The 23,977-nt window shown below is 36.1% G+C and overlaps 1 protein-coding gene across 2 annotated transcripts; it reads left to right on the top strand.

The window, feature by feature from the left end:
• Positions 1 to 6,129: 6,129 nt before the first annotated feature.
• LOC104099985 (LRR receptor-like serine/threonine-protein kinase ERECTA) lies at positions 6,130 to 13,171 on the top strand. 2 transcript variants are annotated; one of them, XM_070182575.1, is made up of 27 exons: positions 6,130 to 6,878; positions 7,098 to 7,236; positions 7,331 to 7,402; positions 7,504 to 7,575; positions 7,655 to 7,726; positions 7,815 to 7,886; positions 7,971 to 8,042; positions 8,125 to 8,196; positions 8,288 to 8,359; positions 8,447 to 8,515; positions 8,605 to 8,676; positions 8,763 to 8,834; positions 9,001 to 9,072; positions 9,178 to 9,249; positions 9,329 to 9,400; positions 9,487 to 9,558; positions 9,717 to 9,788; positions 9,897 to 9,968; positions 10,048 to 10,119; positions 10,203 to 10,274; positions 10,550 to 10,618; positions 10,698 to 10,769; positions 10,870 to 10,943; positions 11,282 to 11,410; positions 11,497 to 11,848; positions 11,944 to 12,310; positions 12,544 to 13,171. In XM_070182575.1, exons 1-27 carry the CDS (start codon positions 6,770 to 6,772, stop codon positions 12,910 to 12,912), a joined length of 2,973 nt encoding a protein of 990 aa, XP_070038676.1. In that variant the 5' UTR covers positions 6,130 to 6,769; the 3' UTR covers positions 12,913 to 13,171. The 2 variants fall into 2 exon arrangements, with proteins under 2 accessions (XP_070038676.1, XP_009605434.1); XM_009607139.4 differs by having other exon boundaries at positions 6,131 to 6,878; positions 11,497 to 11,844; positions 11,937 to 12,310.
• Positions 13,172 to 23,977: the final 10,806 nt, after the last annotated feature.

Genomic DNA, 23,977 nt, shown 5'->3' with positions numbered 1-23,977 from the left:
AGAGAATCTATAATCTAGCTTCTTCCAAGAAACAGAAGCAGAAGCAAAAAAATAATTTATTCAAGACAAAAATAACTTTACAATAAATTTATATTTTCCTAATTATCCCTCCTTAACTATCCGTAGGAATCAAAATAGTTGCATGACAGGCTAGATCCACAAATCTGGTCTCTTACTGGGTGACAGTCATACCACCCTATTGGAGGCGCTCGAACTGCCTGCGATACTCCTCTCTCATAGTGAAAGGAATGAACTTATGCAGAAATAGTTGTGAAAACTGATCCCAAGTAAGTGGAGATAAACCAGCTGGTCACCTTCGCACATAATCCTGTCACCACCACTTGGCAGAACCGGTAATCTGGAACACTTCAAATTCGACTCTAATGGACTCCACAATACCCATGTTGCGAAACACCTCGTGGCAACGGTCCAAATAGTCTTGGGGTCCTCAGAAATTGCACCACCAAAGTGAACAGGAAAGAGCTCGGTGAACTTATTCAACCTCATCAATCCCTCAGAAGACATCGCGGGCCTCTCCTCAAGATGTGTAACAATAACAGGCTAAACTATCTAACTGCTGGAGTGTGATATATGGGAGCTATCTGCTCCGAGGTGTGAGTGGCAAGAGTCTATGCTTCTCCCCCATCCTGAGAGACAGCTGGTGCCATATGAAATACTCCAGCCTGAGCCATACTCTCCATGAGTCCAACTAAGCGGACTAGAGCGTCCTGAAGTACGAGAGTAGCAATGAATCCCTCCGGGACCTGAGCGGGTACGACTGGTGCGGTCTGAACTGGGATCCCTTCCTCGTGCTCGGTCTGAGGCTCTACAACGGGTGCTGTTGCACATGCCCTAGGCTAAGCTCTGCCTCGGCCCCTACCCTTGGTAGTGGATGGGGGCTATGGCTCCTGCCCGACTGTAGATGCTATGCTTCTTCTCGCCATCTACGAGAGAACAAGAATAGAACAGTTAAAACTTCACTAATAGAATAAGTCGCACGATAGAGAAAGAATAAGTGAAAGTTTCCTAAAGCCCTATAGCCTCTAGGAGATAAGTACATACGTCTCCATACTTATCCTTCAGACTCTACTAAGCTTGCTCATGACTCGTGAGACCTAGGCAATCTAGTGCTCTGATACCAACTTGTCACGACCCGAAATCCCACACTCGAGATCGTGAGGGCACCTAACATTTTAATTGCAAGGCAAGCCAACATTAACTAAATTACTCAACCATTTTTAATAATTAAAATCAAAATGTCAACAACAATAACCGTAAAAGTCTAAAATAGAGTGATATAATACTGAACACTGTAATCAAAATATATCTTAGAATTTGGAGTCACGAACACATGAGCATCTAGAGTGTTACAGATAAAGTCTGAATAAAATAGAACTGTTTTGAAGCTAAATAAACAGTAATTATGGAATGAAAGGGGGCTTCAGGGCTGCAGACACCATGCAGTTATACCTAAAATCTCCACAAATAGCTGAATCCGAGCAGTCTCGCTACGGGCCGCTAGGATCAACTCCGGTATTGCACAAGAAGTACATAACTGTAATATGAGTACAACCGACCACATGTACCCTGTAAGTATCGAGCCTAACCTCAACGAAGTAGTAACGAGGCTATGGCAAGCCACTCACAAATAACTTGTACGAGGTAATAACAACAAAAAATGGGGATAGAGATAAAGCAATAACTCGAATAAGCGGACCCGAAAGTCAACTACTAGAGAGCCCAGAATAACAAAGGCTCAAGTCTCATATCACAATAATGAGGATAACTTAACAATTACAAATAATTACAACATATCCAATCTGGTGCGGTGCGTAACTCGATCCCACCATATCATCATCTAATCATATCATAATCTGTCCTTATTCCTTCTTTCATCTCAATACCATTCAATTTCGTTAGGGCGTGCAACCCGCTCCACAAATAATTTTTAAATCATCAACATAACAATTCAACAACAATATTTACAAAATATCAATATCAAAGAAGTGAATGTACAAGACAGTAGAGAACCACATAATAATTGGAGAAACAACACTTTAGGGTGCATCAAATAAATAAGAACAAGTAAAACATGTGACAATTTATATATACAATTAAAGCAAGTAGAAACATGTATCAAATAAGCAGAAATCATGTGAGGAATGAAAAAAGTAAGGTAAAGTAACAGTTAAGTGACAAGTAACAAATATAGCATGGAAGTCAAACAAAAGCATGTAACAATTAAAGCATATAACAAGAGATGCCATGGAATAAATGAAAACATGAAAATAAATATCTGAATTCCGCATGCTAAGTCTCATGACGACGTATATATACTCGTCACCTCGCACATATGTTGTTTCCCACATAATTCACATAACAATTAATTCAACAAATTTTAATCCCCTCAAGTCAAGGTTAGACACAACACTTACCTCACTCTGCGAATCAAACAATCATTTAACCACGTCTTTGCCTTTTGAACAAGCCTCCAAACTAACCAAATATAGCAGATTATCGACCCAACGATTCAAAATTAGCTTTAGAAACTACCAATTAATGAAAAAGGTTCAATTTTGATTGTTTTTGAAAAAGCCAACAAAAGTCAACCCCGGGTCCGCTTGGTCAAAATCCGAAATTCAGACCAAATCCCAATTACTCATTCATCCCCGAGCCCGGTTATGTGATTTGTTTCGAAATCCGACCTCAATATGAGGTTTAGATCTCAAATTTACAAAATCCCCAAATTTTACCCAAATCCCTAATTTCCACCATGAAAATCCTAGATTTGATGTTCAAATCTCAGCAAAAGTAATGGGGAATTAAAAGAAAGTGGATTAGAGTTACTTCCAATGATTTTGGGAAGAAAATTCTCTTGAAAAATCACCTCTCGAGTGTTTAGGGTTGAGAAATGGTGTAAAATGAGCTAAGTCTCGATTTTTCTTTCTTTTACCTAACTGCAGATGTCGCAATTGCGATGTCTTGTTCGTAATTGCGACCATCGTAAATGCGAAGCACAAGCCACAAATGCGAACTCTGCATGAGAAATCCAGATGTCGCAAATTCGACAAAAATGATTGCAAAAGCGAATATCCTACCTTCGCAAATGCGGCAAGATTCTTCGCAATTGCGAAGATGTTCTATTTTTGCCAGGCGTCGCAAATGCGATGAAATTCTCGCAAAAGCGATCCTGGACTGTTCGCAAATGCGAACTCTTTCCTCGCAAATGCGAGGTTGCCCAATCCCAGGCCCTTCTCGCAAATGCAAACTTTTGTCGGCAAAAGCGAGGCTCGCAATTACGAGCCAGACCTCGCAAATGCGAGATCTGCAACTGAAAACCAGAACTCGTAAAGGCACAATCATACTTCAAACCATGGAAACGCATTCAAAACGCGTCTGAAACTCACTCGATCCCTCGGGCTCCAAACCAAACATGCACACAAGTGTAATAACATCATACGAACTCGCTCGCACGTTCAAATCACCAAAATAACTTCTAATACTACAAATCGAACATAAAAATGAATGAAATTTCAAAGGAAAACTCAAGAATAACTAAAATCACAACTAAGCGTCTCATTTACATTAAACCAACTCTGAATTGCACCAAAATTTATAGGCAAGTTTCAAATAGTAACATGCCTATACCAAGTCCCAATATCAAAATCTAAACCCGATAGCCATAAAGTCAACTTATGGTCAAACCTAGAAAATTTTCAAACTTTCAAATTACTAGCTTTCGGCCAAATGAGTCAAATCAACTTAGGGACCTCCGATTTCAATTCCGGGCATACGTCCTTATCCGAAATAACAATACGGATCTATATTGTCGAAACACGATTCGGGGTCATTTACACAAAATATTGACTGTGATCAACTCAAGTTATTTTTAAATCCAGAAATCATATTTTCTTCAAATTTTTAGGAAATACCTTTTCAAAAAGCGACACGGACCACGCGCGTAAAGCAAGAAACATCAAACGGAGCTAATGGATGTCTCAGAACACAAAAATAAGAGCTAGTATTCAAAATGACCTATCGGGTTGTCATAGTTCACACGTCCAGCAATCTCCCTCTCGAACTAAGTTCAACAAGTCCCTGCTATAATTGCCCCATCAACAAGTCCCTCGAGTCTATGAGGCAATTTTCGAAATTAAGTTATGCGTGGTTTATCACTAGCCTCCGCAACAATTTTTCATCAATAATCCCCTCGAATTAAGTTTTACATGGATCATTATCACGATATATGGATAAATTTTTGACGTCCGCTATATCTCACCCATATGACCTAGTATTTATGACCACCGAACCTCTGAGTTAGCTTCTTCTTGTGCATGAGTGTCTCCAAACTATCTTTGGCATGGTAGTAAATTGTACCCTAAATTATCACTCTTTCATTTGCATGTTCATCCCAGCCATCGCATTTGACACGAGTTTATTGTGCTCAGCCAATACAAATATACTTTTGACATGGTGTTATATCATCCATTTTGGTCCAAATCCACACAATTTTCCTTAAAACCCCTTTTATACCTTTAGAAATATTCATAAACCATATCTTCCTTTTCTTTTCAATTATCAATGTAATATATACTTTGTCACACACCCAACACTAAATTTGGAACTTATGGCTTCAATTTTATTGTCTTACTATCATTCTTAAGTTCATTTTATACAAATTAGTGCAATAATTGGGAAAAACAGACTCCACTCTTAAACATGTTTTCTCAGAACACTTTTCGAAGTAGAATTAAGATCTTTTAAAAATAATAACATCCACATACCTGGAATTAAAAAATGTCCAAATACCCACTGGTCGTGTTTTGATCATTCCATAAGTGGAAAATAACATATTCATCATTTCTCCACTTCTTTTCTTCTATTTCTGTTCCTTTCCCGGAGCTAATCATTTCATTATAAATAAAGATTTCAAAGTCAAAACCTTAGTTTTTTTTATAAAAAAAAAATCTAAGCCTCTCGAACATTGTTTCGTGCAAAAGAAACAGTTACAAGTTGCTTTGAAATCCTAGATAGACACACAGCTAAGTTCATGTAACTAAAACTTTTATAGCATACATTTTTCTTCCTTCATAAAGAACAGTGTTTTATTACATTAACATACCTTTGATTTCACTCTTTTCCTACAATTTAAGTTATATATACTGATAATGATAATATATATAAATTTTACACTATCAATATATTACTACAACTTATAATAGTCGAAGGTATTTATTTTATTTTTCAGTTATTAATCTTACTTTTTCATAGATGTTTGTTTGTATCTTTAAGAAGCATCAATGTATAAAAGTTAAATTCAACTTAAATCAATTATTATATGGTCACTTCCATTTGAACAAAGCAATTTTGGTTAAAAATCATAGTGACATTACACCTGCAATATTGCCTTTGGCACTTTACATGTAAGTCCATTTTTATTCATCTTTGCCATAATGGTTTCTTGGTAAAGAATCAAATAATTACATAAGGGTGTAAAGTATGATGAGTAACTACTTTTTTACCTTATCAACTGATATGACAGTTATTACCTTAACAAGAAAACAAACAAATGTCTTTCTCTTTTCCCCCACAGCTAATACCCTCTTCTCACTCACCATATTATTATTAGGGCCGTACAATGTATTAAACTCTTGTTATGTATAGGATTTGACAAAGGACTGGATCACAAATTGACGATTGTACTTAATTTTACCTTGTATTTTTATAAAAGATTATTTTTACGAATCGAACTTCATCATTACTTCTCATAAAATCCCATAGCTTCATAAAACAACACACACCCTTACCCCACACAAAAATCCAAATCCCATTTCTCGTGAGTACATAACTGCATATGTTGAGGGTGGTGATGTGGTAGGTGGGTTTAAGAGGGGGGGGGGTAAGAGGGTTAAAGAGAGAAGAGTGGTCGTTATCAAACTTGAGAAAGGATTACCCATTTGGGCTTTCCTTCTTTGCATAGACAGCGACTTATGATGAAGTGAAGCCTGAGAAAACTCTGCTTCTACCATTACACACACACATAATGAAATAATAAAGATAAAAGAACAGTACTTTTTATAAATAAATGTGTATGAGTAGTAGCAATAAAAAGGCACTAGTAAATGAAAAGCAAGTGTATAGGGAGAGAGAGAATAGTACTAATACTAGTATCCATAGCTGTAATGTTGCAGGTCTGATTTTTGCAGACAGAGGTCCTTCTTGGGCACAACCTCTTTTAACTTTATCTTCTCCAAATAATTCTCTCTTCCCTTCTTTCTTTCTTTTACATTTTACATTTTACATTTATTTATTTATGTACATTACATTTTCATCCTCTCTCTCTCTGTCTGCCAGATAACGATGTGATTGAACACTACACTACCCCTTCTTCTGCTCTCTCAGCTCACACTCCCCACCCCCGTAACCCCACCACCCCCACAAGGCCAAAAATACTTCTTTTCTTTCTTTCTTCAAAATTTTACATAATTCTAAGTAATTATTCCTCCATTCTCTATCTCAAATATCAATGTCGGTAAGCCCAAGAAGAAGTGGCTTTCATACTTTCCATTTCAAAGCAACCATTTTTGCAGAGTCAGTCTTGAGTTAGTCAAAGCTTCATTTCTCCAGTAGTAGTCACCATAATAAAAAGTTTAAGTCTTTGACAGTGACTTGTTAGTATTAGCTTCTTTTATGTTTGCTGGTTCTAAACTCTCTTCTTGTTACAAAAGCTCTCAAGAACTTTGTGAGATAGAGAGGGCAAAAAAAACCAATGGCAGCATTTTCGTTTGTTATGTTTCAAAGGTGCAATCTTTTCTCTGAGTTTCTTCTTGTGGGGTTCTTGCTGTTTTTGAGCTTTGGTCCTGTGGTTTCTGATGATGGTGAGTAGGGCATTATTCTTTATGTGTTTCTTTAATCTTGGTAGGTCTTTATTATTTTAATGTTAAACATGTTTAAAAAAGAAGTTACCTTTCTTTATTTTAATCATTTTTTTAATTGGTCTTTTTGACGTTATTATGATTTGATTAATACTATGTTTGTCCTTGTTTTTAAGGTTTATTCTTTTGTCTTATTAGTAGTTTTTTTTTATTGGAAAAAAGGTTCAACATTGTTGGAGATTAAGAAGTCATTTAGAGACGTGGAGAATGTTTTGTATGACTGGACAGACTCTCCCTCTTCTGATTACTGTGCTTGGAGAGGTGTTACCTGTGACAATGTCACCTTCAATATTGTTTCACTGTAAGTTATACTAGTAACTTTTTGATGCATTACATTGTTGAGTTTAAAGTGGTAATCTTTTTTGTTAATTGGTTGCTTTTTATGTATCTTGTAGTAATTTTTCTAGTTTGAATCTTGATGGGGAGTTATCTCCTGCAATAGGACAGCTCAAAGGCCTGATATCTATGTAAAATCTCTTTCCCTTTTGGTCTTGCTTGCTCTTTTTTTTAGGTTTGGACATGGTACATTTTATAGTAAATGTTAATTTATTTTTTGTTATATTAATAGTGATTTAAGGGGAAATCGCCTTACGGGCCAGATACCGGATGAGATTGGTGACTGTTCAGCCTTGAAAAACTTGTAAGTCTTTTCTTTAAAAAAAGGTGATGACTAATCCATAAGTTGTTTTGAAAAATAATCAATTTTTCCTTATTGTTAGGGACTTATCCTTTAATGAGCTTTATGGTGATATTCCCTTTTCCATATCAAAACTTAAGCAGCTGGAATATCTGTAAGTTTTGTTACTTTGCTTAACTAGATGTTCTATTATTTGGTTTCCAAGATTGTTAATTACTCAAGCTTGTCTTAATTGAACTTAGGATTTTGAAAAATAATCAGTTGATTGGCCCAATTCCATCAACATTGTCACAGATCCCAAATTTGAAAGTTTTGTAAGTATCATCTCTTCTACTACTTTATGACATTGTTAGATTATGAATGATTTCAACATAATAATGCCAAAAAAATTGTTCCAGGGACCTGGCTCAAAACAAGTTGAGTGGAGAAATTCCTAGGCTTATATATTGGAATGAAGTCCTGCAGTACTTGTAAGTGTCTTTGGTATATTATACCATCAGGTCAGTATTTATGAATGAACATCATGTTGTATAATTTTTATTCACATAATAGGGGACTACGCGGAAACAACTTGGGTGGATCACTTTCTCCTGATATGTGTCAGCTTACCGGCCTGTGGTATTTGTAAGTTCCTAATCTTTTCGTTCTTAAGATCATGCGTTTAACTCCTTTTAGAGATAATCTGAATCGATTATCCATCATTTGTTTTGTTCAGTGATGTTCGGAACAATAGTTTGACTGGTTCCATTCCTCAAAACATTGGCAATTGTACTGCCTTCCAAGTTCTGTAAGTATCTTCACCCAAATGAATGAAGTCAGCTATTTTTCTATTTATGTTTTGTTCGACATATAATGCCTTGTTTTATGCTGTCAGAGATTTGTCTTATAATGATTTGACCGGAGAGATTCCTTTCAACATTGGTTTCCTGCAAGTAGCTACCTTGTAAGTTTATGCTGCTGCTTCTCTTTTTTCACAAAGCAATTGCATGGTTTATGGTTATATATATCGAATGTGAAACTTTGTTGTGCCAGGTCTTTGCAAGGTAATCGTCTTTCAGGGCAGATCCCTTCCGTCATTGGATTGATGCAGGCTCTTGCAGTTTTGTGAGTGCTTTCTGACCATGCATGAGATTTCTGGAGATCAAATAATGCATCTTTTGTCTAAGCTTTTTCGACTGTTTTATATCCAGGGACTTGAGCTGCAATAATTTGAGCGGAATAATTCCTTCAATTCTTGGGAATTTGACCTACACCGAAAAGTTGTATGTACTAAAATTTTTGTTATTTCAATATCTTGGGAACTATTCACGCTGTATCTGTTATTTTACTTTCCCTAGGGATCTAACTTTATCTTTAGAAGCAATTTGATTATTTTGTTCTACCAAAATACTGTACTTGATTGATGTACTGTAATTTTTTTAATTGCAGGTATTTGCACGGGAACAAGCTAACTGGCCCCATTCCACCAGAGCTTGGGAATATGTCAAAGCTACACTACCTGTATGGATGCTTTCTATCAAATATGATCAGTGCACTTAATATTTCTCCGGCTTTGTTTAGTTTGCATTTGAGACTCTCGTCAACCCTGAAAACGGTATTTTGCAGGGAATTGAATGATAACCAACTTACTGGATGCATTCCACCAGAATTGGGGAAGCTAAATGAGTTGTTTGACTTGTACATCCTCTATCTCTTTAGCTTCTACTTTGGACTTGTTATCATCTGTTTTTTGAGTTGCTTATGTGTTATGTTTCAGAAATGTTGCAAACAATCACCTTGATGGGCCCATACCGTCCAATCTTAGCTGCTGTACTAATCTGAACAGTCTGTAAGTGTTTTTTCATGTCTGTTGTGTCTTAATTATGACTAGCCAATCTTGTAGGAGAATTTATTCATCCACTAGTTTGGTTGCAGCAACGTTCACGGAAACAAATTGAATGGAACGATTCCACCCGCCTTTCAGAAGCTCGAAAGCATGACCTATCTGTAAGTTCTTAGTCTCTGGTTTAACGTCAACAGTTTTAAACTCTGTATTTTTTTCATAAAAGAACTATTCTCAGCATCATCCCAGTTATGTGAACTTCAAAATCCAATTTTGCGTACCACGAGCATTTATTGTGTCTCTTCTTTGTTACTTTCTTCAGGAATCTTTCCTCCAACAATCTCAAAGGTCCAATTCCAATTGAGCTTTCTCGTATTGGGAATTTAGACACACTGTAAGTACAATTTTTTTTTCATCCACTTTAATTTCTTCCCTCCAATTATGGTTGCAGCAAAAAAACCTTTTTCTCAGTTTTAGTACTCTTCTACATTTGGTGGCTTAGGGACTTATCAAACAACAGGATCAGTGGTTCTATACCTTCTTCCCTTGGTGATTTGGAACATCTTCTTAAACTGTGAGTGCATATCTGTTTGATTGTCTGTTAACTATTGTATAACTCTTGTACTCACATTCATTTTGTGAATTTTCTGTAGGAACTTGAGCAAGAATGATATAAATGGATACTTGCCAGCAGAATTTGGCAATTTAAGAAGCATCATGGAGATGTAAGGACACCTATTTGCTAAATTCAGGGAGCTAGATTTTATGGTTCGCTTGAGTTTCAGCTTCTTTGTCCACTTAATTGCAGTGACTTGTCAAGTAATCTCCTCTCTGGTCCCATACCTCAGGAACTTGGTCAACTTCAAAATCTCTACTTGCTGTAAGTATTTTAGAATTATTCATTTTTGCTAGTGGCGACAATTTTTAATCAGCACTATGATGGAGTGGCAGTTGATGATACTGTACAAGGAACTAGGATGAACTTCTAAACTTGGAAACTTGAGAAGCACTTAATTTGGGAACTTTAAGAGCTCATAAGCTACTGATCATATGATCCTGTCTCAATTTTTCTTATTGATAAGCGTGGGACTCATACATAGCATTTCTCTATCTTTATTTTGTTGATGCTTGATTATTCTACAAAATAATTAACAGGAAGGTAGAGAACAACAATTTATCAGGCGATGTCATGTCATTAGCCAGTTGCCTCAGTCTAAATGTCCTGTGAGTATGCGCACTGGCAGTACTACACGTGCACGATTAAGTGTTGTTCGGTATAGCTAATGCAACTTTATCTTGGCAGGAATGTCTCGTACAATAATCTGGGTGGGAATATTCCAACAGGAAATAATTTCTCTAGATTTTCACCAGACAGGTAGGGGAGCTATAAATATTTCCACTCACCAGTCAAAAATTCATTGGGTATTGGTTCATAGCTTCTAATCCTTTTCTTTTGTTTTTTGTTGCCTTAAAAGTTTCATAGGAAATCCAGATCTGTGTGGATATTGGCTCAGTTCTCCTTGTCATGCATCTCATCCAACAGAGCGAGGTGGGAACAAACTCAAACCGAACTTTCTAAAACTTGTTCTGTTGCATTCCTGAAGTTTTTTTTACCTTAGACACCTGCAAATTTTATTAACCGCGGCAGCCAGATACATTGATTAATGTGGAATTTCTTGGTTGAGCAATCCTTTAGGCTGTATTAGGGAACTACTAATGGATATGGATTGAACTGAAATCATATTCAATTGGTTGTAGTAAAGTTGGCTTAAAGATGCTTCAGCTATGAAATGAAAGTGCATTGGTCATATCCCGCATCAGTATATTAAGTTGACAATTTTTTTAGCAGTTGTCTAATTAAAAATCTGACTCATTGGACAATTGCAGTTTCAATTTCTAAAGCAGCTATACTTGGTATTGCTTTGGGTGCGCTGGTGATTCTTCTGATGATACTGGTAGCAGCATGCCGACCACAGAATCCTGCACCCTTCTTGGAAGGATCTATTGACAAACCAGGTATTATTTTTTCCCGTAACAGATGAACCATCCTCAATATATTATTGTAGTACCATTCACTGATCGTTTGATGATTTTATCAACAGTCAATTACTCATCTCCGAAGCTTGTTATCCTTCATATGAATATGGCACTTCATGTTTATGAAGACGTTATGAGGATGACTGAGAACTTGAGTGAGAAGTTTATAATTGGTTCTGGGGCATCTAGCACTGTATATAAATGCGTTCTGAAAAATTGCAAGCCAGTAGCTATCAAGAAATTGTACTCTCACAACCCCCAATACTTGAAGGAATTTGAGACTGAACTTGAGACAGTCGGGAGCATTAAGCATCGTAATCTTGTCAGCCTCCAAGGATATTCACTTTCTCCGTGCGGCCATCTTCTTTTTTATGACTACATGGAAAATGGTAGCCTTTGGGATTTGCTTCATGGTTAGTACTCTAAAGCAGTTGAGATTATTGGCGCGTTGAATTTATGTTAAAGGTCAGTAATCAGTCATCTTTGGCTTTATACTTTATTCCAGGTCCTAGTAGTAAGAAGAAAAAGCTTGATTGGGATACTCGCATTCGAATTGCATTGGGATCAGCTCAAGGCCTCGCATATCTTCACCATGATTGTAGCCCTCGAATAATCCACCGTGATGTTAAATCATCAAATATTTTGTTGGACAGAGACTTTGAAGCTCACCTGACTGATTTTGGCATTGCTAAAAGCTTATGCACATCCAAGACCTACACATCCACATACATTATGGGAACCATTGGTTATATTGATCCAGAGTATGCTCGTACTTCTCGCCTCACGGAGAAGTCTGATGTCTACAGCTATGGAATTGTTTTATTGGAGTTGCTCACCGGAAGGAAAGCTGTGGATAATGAATCAAATCTACACCATGTGGTAAGCTCTTCAAGTTATTTGACATATCCCTTTTCCAATCTTAGAAAACCTTTTGTTGTTTTGCTTTTAATTAAACTGGCGGATCATGATGTTTTCTCCTTACATTAGCTCATCAAAGTAACTCTTTAGTTGCTTAATGGGACGCAAGAAATGTAGTAAATGTGGACTTGTGCTATGATAGTCACTTTATATAAAGATTCGGATGATCTTGAACAGTTTTACATATTTTTCAGATTCTAACAAAGGCAGCAAATAATGCTGTTATGGAAACAGCGGATCCTGAGATCACAGCCACATGCAAAGATCTTGGAGATGTAAAGAAGGTTTTTCAGCTTGCCCTTCTATGTACCAAAAGACAGCCAGCTGAAAGACCTACAATGCATGAAGTGGCCAGAGTACTCGAAAGTTTAGTACCCGTAGCTGAAACGAAACAGCCGAATCCAACTCCACCTGCATTGCTCCCATCTGCTAAGGTTCCTTGCTATATGGATGAATATGTCAACCTCAAGACACCACACCTAGTGAATTGTTCATCTATGAGCACTTCAGATGCCCAACTTTTTCTTAAATTTGGAGAGGTGATATCCCAGAATAGTGTCTGAAAAACATATTGAGTGTTGTGTTACAATTCAGTATTTTGTTTGGAAGAAAAAAATATCTATCTTGAAGAATCAAGATTTGGTGAGATTTTGTATAAAGATGTAGTGGCAAGTATAATATTATTGTTAGATAGTTGTAGTAAGATGCATAGTGGACCAGGCTTTTCCACTCCTATAGGTCTTGTGTTTGTGTATCTCAAAATTCATGTATAAATATTTCACTTTTTACCCTTGTCAAAATGGAAGAGGTAGTTTTAAATTATTGGTTTTGGAGCCACTGGTGTATGAGTATGGACTGTACTGTCTGCAAATTTTTTGGCTCACACTTTGAGGTGGCCTGAGCACTGCATCTGTTGTATAGCAATAATGGATTGAATTGTGGACCTAAGTTTGACAGCATCTCTGCTGCTGTTTCTTGGCTGCTATTTGTGCATTTATTTGGTGGACTGTAACTTCCTCAGAAACATTGAAACCTTCTGCTAGCCAGTAGCTACTATGGTGTGACAGTATCGATAAAATATGGGAGAGTATCGATAAAATATGGGAGAGATGTTATGTATATACGTAATATGCCTTAAATTTTAGTGACGCTTTTTAAAATAGTACGGATTTAGAATCAAAATGGACAATATCACTAGTGTGTTGGGCTGTCACATATGGCTAAGTTACTATATACATGGATAGTGAAATCTTTTTTAACATGTTCATTATTATTTCTATCAAGTTGTTAATCAAATCATATAGATATTTATTTATAAAAAATACACCTAATGTATTGAAAATGATTCAAAAGTACCATACGTTAACCTATTGGTCCGCAAATGTCCCTAACGTTTATTTTTGGGCTTAAACTTACCCCTATATCTAACAGAAAGGCCAACAATACCTCTAATGTATTAAAAATGGTTTAAAAATACCCTCCGTTAACTTTTTGGTCCGCAAATGCCCCTAACGTTTGTTTTTGGGCTCAAACTTACCCCTATATCTAACAAAACTAACCTTGTCAATTTTTTGACTTTAACTTCGCCATGTGGCATTTTTTTAACCCGTCACGTATATTATTTGTATTAAATAAACTCACCTATTTCTTTTAAAATACCCAACGACCCTGACCCGCTCTTATATATTTGGACGGTCGGCTAAAAATAATTACATTCGCTAGTTAAATATATAAAAAATATACATTGATTATATATAAAAATATGTATATTATACATTAATATTTTAATATATATTTTACATGATATTATTTTTAGGAGAAATTATACGGTGTAGTTTTCCCTTCAAATTTTGCAGATCTTAACAAGTTTAACAAATACAAATTTTAATTTGCAAACATAAAAATGATAATGTCGTATGTATATGATTCTAAAGGAGAAGTAAAGAAACAGATAGAAAGGAAACTATTTAAAACCTTTAATTATATACATATCCAACTGCTTAGCACATTAATGGCTTCGCATGATCTTTTCAATGGGAACTAATAGTGTTTTAATATATAACGATATAGCTAAAATATTAGCAAAAATTATCGTTTCATTGTCAAATTTGCTTAATAAATTCGAGTTATAATCATTTTTAGCTAGCGAATATAATCATTTTTAGCCGACCGTCCAAATATATAGGAGCGGGTCAGGGTCGTTGGGTATTTTAAAAGATATATGTGAGTTTATTTAATACAAATAATATACGTGGCGGGTTAAGAAAATACCACATGGCGAAGTTAAAGTCAAAAAATTGACCAGCATAGTTTTGTTAGATATAGGAGTAAGTTTGAGCCCAAAAATAAACGTTAGGGGTATTTGTATACCAAAAGATTAACGGAGGATATTTTTGAGCCATTTTCAATACGTTAGGGGTATTGTTGCCCCTTTTGTTAGATATAAGGATAAGTTTGAGCCCAAAAACAAACGTTAAGGACATTTACGGATCAAAAGATTAACGAAAGGTATTTTTGAACCATTTTAAATAAGTTAAGGTATTGCTGGCCTTTTCCGAAATTTATTAATAATTTAATTGTGCAAGTGTTTTTACTTAGAATTTATACTCATAAAATATTTGGTTCCCTAGTATTCTGATCTTGACCTGCTGCTGTTTGAGGAGGCATGCTTTGAGAATGCAGTGGCTAAGGATTTCCTAAATGTCTGCACTCAGCTATCCCATACATTTTGGTCAGATTCTATCTTGTCTGAATTTTAATAAATATTCACCCAAATGTTGAATTTCTTATTGTCACGATCCCAAATTCCCTCTGTAGGATGTCGTGATGGCACCTAATCTCTAAAACTAGGTAAGCCTATCAATACGGAATAATAATAAATATGAAATAAATAAACTACAATTCAAACAATTTCAACTCCCAAAACCCGGTAGAAATAAGTCACAAGTTTCTTAGAATTTATTCTCTATGTCTCTATACATCAGAGTCTAAAGCAAATAAGGAAGACAACATAGTAAGATAGAAGGGGACTCCGGAATCTGCGGTTGCTGACAGATATACCTCGAAGTCTCCTCGTACAGCTAGTTTACTGATGCTTGGTCTGATAAGATGTACCTGGATCTGCACAAAAAGATGTGCAAAAGTGTAGTATGAGTACACCACAACGGCACCCCAGTAAGTGCCAAGCCTAACCTCGGTAGAGTAGTGACGAGGTCAGGTCAGGCCCTACTGGAGAATAAATAATGGCATAGTAAAATGTGTAAACAATATTATAAGATAAAATGATAATGTAAATGACTCAAGTAATATGTCACATTTAATTACACCAAATAATGGTAAATAAATACCTCGTGAAAACAAAACAGAATTCTTTTCAACTTTAAGAAAATCACAATAATAATCAAAGGCAATTGCGGCCATAAATCAATATCAACAAGGGCACTCCCGAGGTACCGCCTCATAGTCCCAAATCATAAACAAATTTACAATATCTCATTCTCACCGCGGGAGCCTTCACAATTTATTTGAAAGAAAATATTTTTCCTGAAATAACATCCCGCGTTTTAGCCATCCTTATCACATCGCATGACTTCTAGTAGTTCCCCCTACTAGCCACGCGTATCAAGCCACCATTATCTCACCGCATGCGTTTCAATACCCAGACCTTATACCACCGCATGCGTATCAATATCACAATATATCACAATTTGCACTCAGGTGCTCAAATAATTTAACTTGCCAAAATAATTCAACAACAATATTTTTCCACAATAAAGAGCTCACAGCTCATGTCAAAATAATTCAACAATAATATTTTTTCACAATAAAGAGCTCACTGCTCCATCACAATGAGTACGAAAATCTTACAAAAATATTCAGGAGTAAATAATTCAGGAAAATAATATTTAAAAATCTTTAATACGTTGCTTCAATATCAAGTTTAAAAATGTCAAATACTTCGTATTAATAATATTTAATTTAAAGAAAATCAACCTTCAAATAGTGCACAGAATAAAAGAAACCAAGTTCCAACTAAACAGATAAAACAATTAGCAGGAAAAGGTCAAACAAATTTAAGGCATATATTTCAGATCAATGATGAAGAATATAACAAGATAAAATAATTTAATAAATACGCAACAATGATCTACACAATTTAAAATTTTAATATTTCACATTTAGCCCGTATACACACTCGTCACCTCGTGTACACGACTTTCAACACATTCCAATAATCACACCAATACCAATCTTAGGAGAAATTTTTCCCACACAAGGTTAGACAAGTCACTTACCTCGACTTGCTCCAATTTAACCAAGTATTATGCTTCTTTCTCGATTTTTCGACTCTGATCGACTCGTATCTAATCATAATTAATTCGATACAGTCAACAAAAATTATAGAAATCAATTTCATAAGAAAATAGTATATTTTTCAATAAAATCCGGAATTAACTCAAAAATTCAGCCATACCAGTTTCACTCAAATTCGACTCCGGATCGACACCGAAATCTCAAAAATTCGTTTATATCTGATTTTTAAAATTTTCCCAAATTTCTATCTCAAAATACTAATTAAATGGTGAAAATAATGATATATTCGTGTATATTGACCAAATCCGAGTTAGAATCACTTACCCCAATATTTTTCCTTGAAAATATATCAAAATCTCCTCTCCTCAAGCTCCAATTCGTCAAAAATGACAAATGAGATGAAGTCCCCTGTTTTTATAACTTACAGATCTGTCAGGGAGCCCGATTTGTCAGGAACTCGATTTTGTCAGGGAGCTCGATTTGTCACGGAGTTCGATTTGTCAGGGTGCTCGATTTGTCAGGGTGCTCGATTTTGTCAGGGAGCTCGATTTGTCAGGGAGCTCGATTTTGTAAGGGAGCTCGATTTTGACAGGGAGTCCGATTTTGTCAGGGAGTCCAATTTTGACAGGGAGTCCGATTTTGTCAAGGAGCCCGATTTTTGACAGGCAGCCCGATTTTGATAGGCAGCCCGATTTTGACAGCATTTCCAGCAGAAAAATTACAGCAGCTTTTGAAGTAGCTAAGTCCCACTTTTGATCCGTTAACCATCCGAAACTCACCCGAGGCCCTCGGGACCTCAACCAAATACACCAACAAGTCCTAAAACATCATACGAACTTATTTGAAACCTCAAATCACATCAAACAACGCTAAAATCACGAATCATGCTCCAATTCAAGCTTAATGAAACTTAGAATTTCCAACTTCTACATTCGATGTCGAAACCTATCAAATCAAGTACGATTGACCTCAAATTTTGCACACAAGTCATAAATGACATAACAGAGTTGAAAAATTTTCAGAACTGGATTCCGACCCCGATATCAAAAAGTCAACTCCCCGGTCAAACTTCCAAACTTAAATTCCCATTTTAGTCATTTCAAGCCTAATTTCACTACGAACTTCCAAATAAAATTACGATCATGCTCCTAAATCCAAAATCACCATACGGAGCTGTTGGAATTCATCATAATTCTATTTCGGGGTCGTTTGCATATAATTCGACATCCGGTCACTATTTGAACTTAAACTTTTAATTTTTCATCAAAATTCCATATCTCGGGCTAGGGACCTCATAATTAAATTCCGAGAATATGCCCAAGTCCCAAATCACGATACATACCTACCGGAACAGTTAAAACACTGACCCGAGTCAGTTTTCTCAAAATGTTGACCAAAGTCAACATAGATGAGTTTTAAAGCTCTAATTCACATTTTAATTTATTTTTCACATAAAATTTTTACGGACTGCGCACGCAAGTCGATGAATAATAAATAGTACTTTTCGAGGTCTTAGAAGACATAATTAATTATTAAATTTAAAGATGACATTTTGGGTCATCACATTTATTACCTTGTCCATACCTTTAGATGAGTAGGATTTTTTAAGAACTTTTGCGCTCCTTGCCTTAGGGGTGGGCGTCGGTCGGTGCGGTGCGGTTTGCAAGAATTTCGGTTCGACTTGTTCGGTGTTTGGTGCACCGACAACCGAACCAATATAACTTCGGTTGGTTCGGTATTTGAAACTACGGTTCGGTTGGTGTTTGGTTTTTGTTCGATCGGTTATAAGCTATCATATTTGGCTGTTTTTTTAACTGATTCTAACAATATATTTGAACATTGAACTTAAAAATATCAAGTTTCAAAACAATTATGGTAAAATCCAAGACAAAACCACAAGCAAACAATAAAAATAAGTCTGTAATCTTCCTATACATACGACCTTAAAAACTTGGCATCATTCTCTGTAGTTTCTAAAGAAAGCATGGTATACAATTTTGTGGACAACTGTAATCTATATACATCAAACTGTAATGCACTGACGTAGACAGTAGCAATTTCACTAACGCTACAATAGCATATGTGTGCACCTTCAGTGGAATTGCAGACAACACTAGTATGTTCCAAACTTCCAATTAAACTACATCCTCTCAAAATTCTGTGTAAAAGATCAATAATATATTTTCCAGAAATGGCGTCTGACTACAAAGGAAGCAAAAAGCCAAAAACCAAAAATTCAAACATATAGAATAGTTCGATTTTTCGGTTAACCCAACAATCAAGGAACCAAAACCGTAAACCGCACTGAACATAGAAATTTAAAAATTCGTAAACCGCACACCGATCGAATAACCGATTAAACTGAAAATCGAACAACCGAAATTTACGGTTCGACCAATTTTTTCGGTTCGACCGGTATTATGCCTATCCCTACCTTGCCTCATGGCACCCTGTGTTTAAAGCTTCGTATTATCAACACATGCAAGTTAAATAAGTATTATTTAGGATCAAGTACACTTTACCTAAACTTTAATGTTATTGTTTGTCAGTTATTTATGTTACTTTTCTAACGGCAAATCAAGTGAGTCATATTACTTATATACATATGCAATAGATAAAAAATAATTAATTTGGATACATTTTACTTGTAGTAATAAATATATCATGTGTTTCAATTCGTATGATACTCTTTTCATTTTGGGATGCTTTAAATAGTTTTTTACTCAGTTTCATTTTCTATGTATAATTTACTATTTTGCAATTTTAATCTCTCCAATGAAATATACAACTTTTGTAATTTGTATACTTTTTGTCAAATAAAAAACAGTACTAACTACCAATAGGATATCATATAATCATCATAATCTGAGATTAATTTTGTCCCGTTGAAAAAGGTGAAATGCAATTTAAAGGAAGCGAGAATAGTTTTTTTAAGTATAAAAAGGTAAAAAGTATAATGGTATTTTGGTTGAGTAAATAAATTCTATAAGTCTTGACAAAAATCGATTATGTAAGTGCAAGTTAGTCTAATTCGTTTATACTCGAAAGAAAATAAAATAGGCACATATGTTGACTACGTCGATGGGCCTGTTTTCGAGCCTAAAACTTTAAGAAATGAATATTTATTTTTGGTACGGTGACCACCGGCGGAGCCACATGCATCCAAGGGGTATATATATTGTTTAACTCGATAATATTTTTAAAAATATGTATTATATATATATATATATATATATATATATATATATATATATATATATATATATATATATAAAATAACATTCCTTGACTTTTTGGTGTGTCTTTGTATTTTGACTCCCCTTAATAAAAATTCTGGCTCCGCCACTGATGGTGAATTCATTTAATTAACCTTATGCGATTAGTCCGGGATTTCGCGCAAGTTCTAGATATCAGGTGGGGGGAAATGCTTATCCACTTAAGACTGTAATATAACTTAGGGTGTATTTGGTATGAAGGAAAATGTTTTCCTGAAAATTATTTTCGTGGAATATAAGTGGTTTTTAAAATTATTTTTTGGTGCTTGGTTAGGTAATAAAAAATATTTATGAAAATATATATAATTTAGGCAAACACTATGGAAGATGAAATTAGTAAAGGCGGGGAAGGATGGTAGGTCGGGGTCTAGGACTCGGGTGGCAGTGGCGAGGGTAAGGATGGTGGGGGTGGTGGGATGTGGACGCCTCGAGGGTGTGGATGGGGAATAGGATGAAAAAGGTTGAAAAACAGTAGGAAAATAATTTTTTTCCTCATGTGACCGCATATGCGGAAATGCTGGGTAGAAGCTATATATCGGGGTTTTGGGTTCTTTTATCATATTTTGAGATGCGGGACTCGGATTGAGGCAATTTTGGAGGCAAATTTCATTACAAGGATTGGGGTAAGTGTTTTATACTCGATTTTAATTATATTTCGTGATTCTATCTTCGTTTTTAACAATTGGATTATGAGTTTTAAAGTGAAAATTGGGGGTTTTAGCATAAAGTTTCATAGAGTGAGTTTTTGAGTTTTGAACATCGATTCGGAGTCGGATTTGAGTGAAACTAGTATGGTTGGACTCGTAATTAAATGGGTTGTCGGATTTTATAAGTTTCGTCGAGTTCCGAGGCGCGGGCCCGATTTGAATTTATTGGTTGATTTTGGGCTTTTGAGTAAAGATTCGATCTTTATCAATTGGAATTATTTTCTTAGGCTGCATTTGACGTATTTGAGTTGTTTTTGGCTAGTTTCGAGCTGTTCGGAGGTCGGTACACGCGAGATGGCATTCTTGGAGCATCGCTTGGCTTGCTCGGTATTAGATTTAGCTTGTTCGAAGTAAGCAACACTTTCAAACTTAGTGATGAGGGTATGAAACCCCGAATTACGTATTATGTATTTGGTGTTGAGGTGACGTACATGCTAGGTGACGGTCGTATGGGCATGCACCGTGTGAATTGTGACTACGTTATTTCTGTGGTACTGTGTAGTCAGCTGATCTTATCTGTAACCATGAAATCTCTACGTACTAGAGCTATTGAGCGGTGATCCATGTAAGAAACTATGTCTAGGCTACATGTTTATTCTGTTGGGACCTACTGAGGTCATTTATGTTGTTGAGTTATTTGCTTACATTGCAATTTTATACTCAGTTATGTTCATTTATTTCATGTCATATCCCAGTTTCTGTTGCTATATATTGACACATCATATCATCATTTTTTGGTGCTAGTTCCATGGTATTGTGAGCCCGAGAGACTGGAGAGATTGATGACTGAGTGAGGTCGAAGGCCTGATTGTGAGTAATATTATGGGATCGGGCTGCATGTCGCAGCTTGTTATATTGATTTATGCATGGATCTGGCTTATGGAGCTTGGGTTGAATGAGCCCCTTCGGAGTTTGTACACACCCCCAAGGAGCGCAGTTGATTATATTGAGGGATGGATCTTCCCTGGGCATGGATCTTGCCCGAATTATTTATATTTTGGGATAGATCTTTCCCGAGTTAGATTGACCTTATACAGTACCGAGTGACTGACTGTCAGTATATATATATATATGGGATGGATCTTCCATGGGTTGAATTGGCCATATATAGTACTGAGTGACTGAGCGTGTCGAGTGATTGAGCATGATGAGTGAAAAGTTTGAGACAGTGAGATCGAGCACTCTGAGAGTGTGAGTACATGAGATCATCACTGAGATACATTGCATTTGACATGCATACTTGAGATACATGCATAGAGATGCATTTTCTTTTGCCACTCCGGTTTTGGTGTCATTCATGATTTCACCTGTATATTGACTTGTAGGCATAAAGATGTATTTTTCTCATGCCATTTGATAATGAAACATCTTATATGTTGTTGAAAAGTTTTTGGGAAAAATTACAGTTTTCAAACTTATTATTTGGTGATTTCGGTAAAGGATTTGGGTTTTCACTGATATGTTTGAAAAGCATACCTATTTTTTTAAAATTTTAAATGAGCTGAGCATTTTATCTTTGATCTACTTCTTTTATTACTTCCATTATGTTGTTATGAACTGTTGTTGGCTATTGGTGTTGGACCCCAACCTGTGTTCCAGTTCGTCACTATTTTCAACCTAAGGTTAGGTTTGTTACTTATTGAGTACATGAAGTCGGTTGTACTCATACTACACTTCTGCACCTTACGTGCAGATGTTGGATGCTGATGTTGCTGTGGTCGATGGGATATGGATTTGAAGATGTACCTGCGTTCCGGTTATAGCTGCCTCTTGTTCATGGTAGCCTTAGATTTATAAAAATCTGTTTATGTACATTTCGAACATATGATGTATTTATTTCATACCAGCTTTGTAAATTCTAATCTTAGATGCTCATGATTTGTACTACCAGTCATTGGAAAATTCTTGTATAAAATCAGTTGTATTTTCATTTCTGTTCTTAATAAATCTCATTTAAATTGGATATTTGTTAATGGGATTACTTGATGGGTTGGGTCAGGTGCCATCACGACTTGGTGTATTTTAGGTCGTGACAAGTTGGTATCAGAGCTCTAGGTTCATAGGTTCTACAAGTTATGAGCAAGTGTCTAGTAGAGTCTTTCGGATCGGTATGATGACGTCCATACCTATCTTCGAGAGACTATAAGGCATTTAGGATAAACTTTCCATATTTCTTTCCTTATCGTGCGGCATTGATTCAGCTTGAAACATAACTCTTTGAATTTCCTCCACACATTTGTATGCGCATGTGAGCGCTCGATATCAGACGTGCATCTCCAGCTTGTGATTCCATTGATGAGGTACGAGATGTGATTTCTGTATGCTGATGATGGTCCAGTCTGGAGGACTTGAGGTCGGGTTTTGACTATAGTTTGAGCACAGTGATTTCAGTTGTGTGAGCACGTGTTGTTGGACTTATAAGTTCGGTAGTGTCCTTATTAGTGGAACTTGTGGCTCGATGAGTGGTTTGATGGCTATATGATGAGTTTGATGTGACTGCGGGATGCGTTCAGATGGATTGAATGTAACGAGAATGGTTTGCTTGAGATGTAAAAAGGACTATTGGGTGCTTGATTTCTGTCTTGATGAGACGTATAATCTCGAGTTATGAGTGTGTTGAAGGATCTTTCATGTTGTTTAACTGTGGAACGAATTAGGTTCTCATGCCTTGTTGGTGAGTTCAGACTCAGGAAGATTAAGTGATCGCGTAGTAGTTGTGGCTGTTAAATAGTATAAAGAGATGTCAGTTTGAGTCTAAGCAGGTGGGTTATAACCTACGAGATAATCTACGAATGTGTGATTTTATGATGTTGTGTGGAGGCTTTTTTTTTCTACCAATGGGTTATATTGTGCGATTCGAGTTTGGATCGGTTGTAATAGTTGACATAACCGTCACGAGGATGAATTCGATATTTGCAGATAATTTGAGGTATTAGACGGTTTGTGTTACATGAGCTTATGAAGGATTTAGTTGAATCTCATTACGGTATTATGGCAATATGGGGTATAGTTATTGTAAGTTATCAGATGTTTTATTCCATGGTTTTGAGCCAAGTGAGGGAGTCTGCTATCGACGAGTTGGTTGCACGGTTATGTGTTGTATTGGTTTCGATTTGAGGTATACTTGTGAATCAGTTATGACTTGTAGAGGTTGAGATCGAGGATGACTCGAGTAAGAAAATTTCCGGATACGGGTTGTATTACACTCTATGGGTATATGGGAATCATGGAATGATTGAGTGGTTATTCATGAAGGATGTAGTGTGCATGGAGTAAGAATTTGCTTGGTTGCGTTAACGTGGGGTTACTTCTTTGGGTGTCATCGTGCTAAT

Source organism: Nicotiana tomentosiformis, chromosome 8 (assembly GCF_000390325.3).
Source record: "Nicotiana tomentosiformis chromosome 8, ASM39032v3, whole genome shotgun sequence".
Lineage (NCBI taxonomy): Eukaryota > Viridiplantae > Streptophyta > Magnoliopsida > Solanales > Solanaceae > Nicotiana > Nicotiana tomentosiformis.
Note: the sequence above shows the minus strand (reverse complement) of the source record. Positions and strands in the feature narration are given on the sequence as shown.

Excerpts from the sequence above, each read along its gene's own strand:
- LOC104099985 (XM_009607139.4), top strand. The coding sequence starts at position 6,770 with ATGGCAGCATTTTCGTTTGTTATGTTTCAAAGGTGCAATCTTTTCTCT. Across the intron at positions 7,237-7,330 it reads ACCTTCAATATTGTTTCACT|TAATTTTTCTAGTTTGAATC; the intron begins GTAAGTTATACT and ends TGTATCTTGTAG. Across the intron at positions 11,411-11,496 it reads AGGATCTATTGACAAACCAG|TCAATTACTCATCTCCGAAG; the intron begins GTATTATTTTTT and ends TTTTATCAACAG.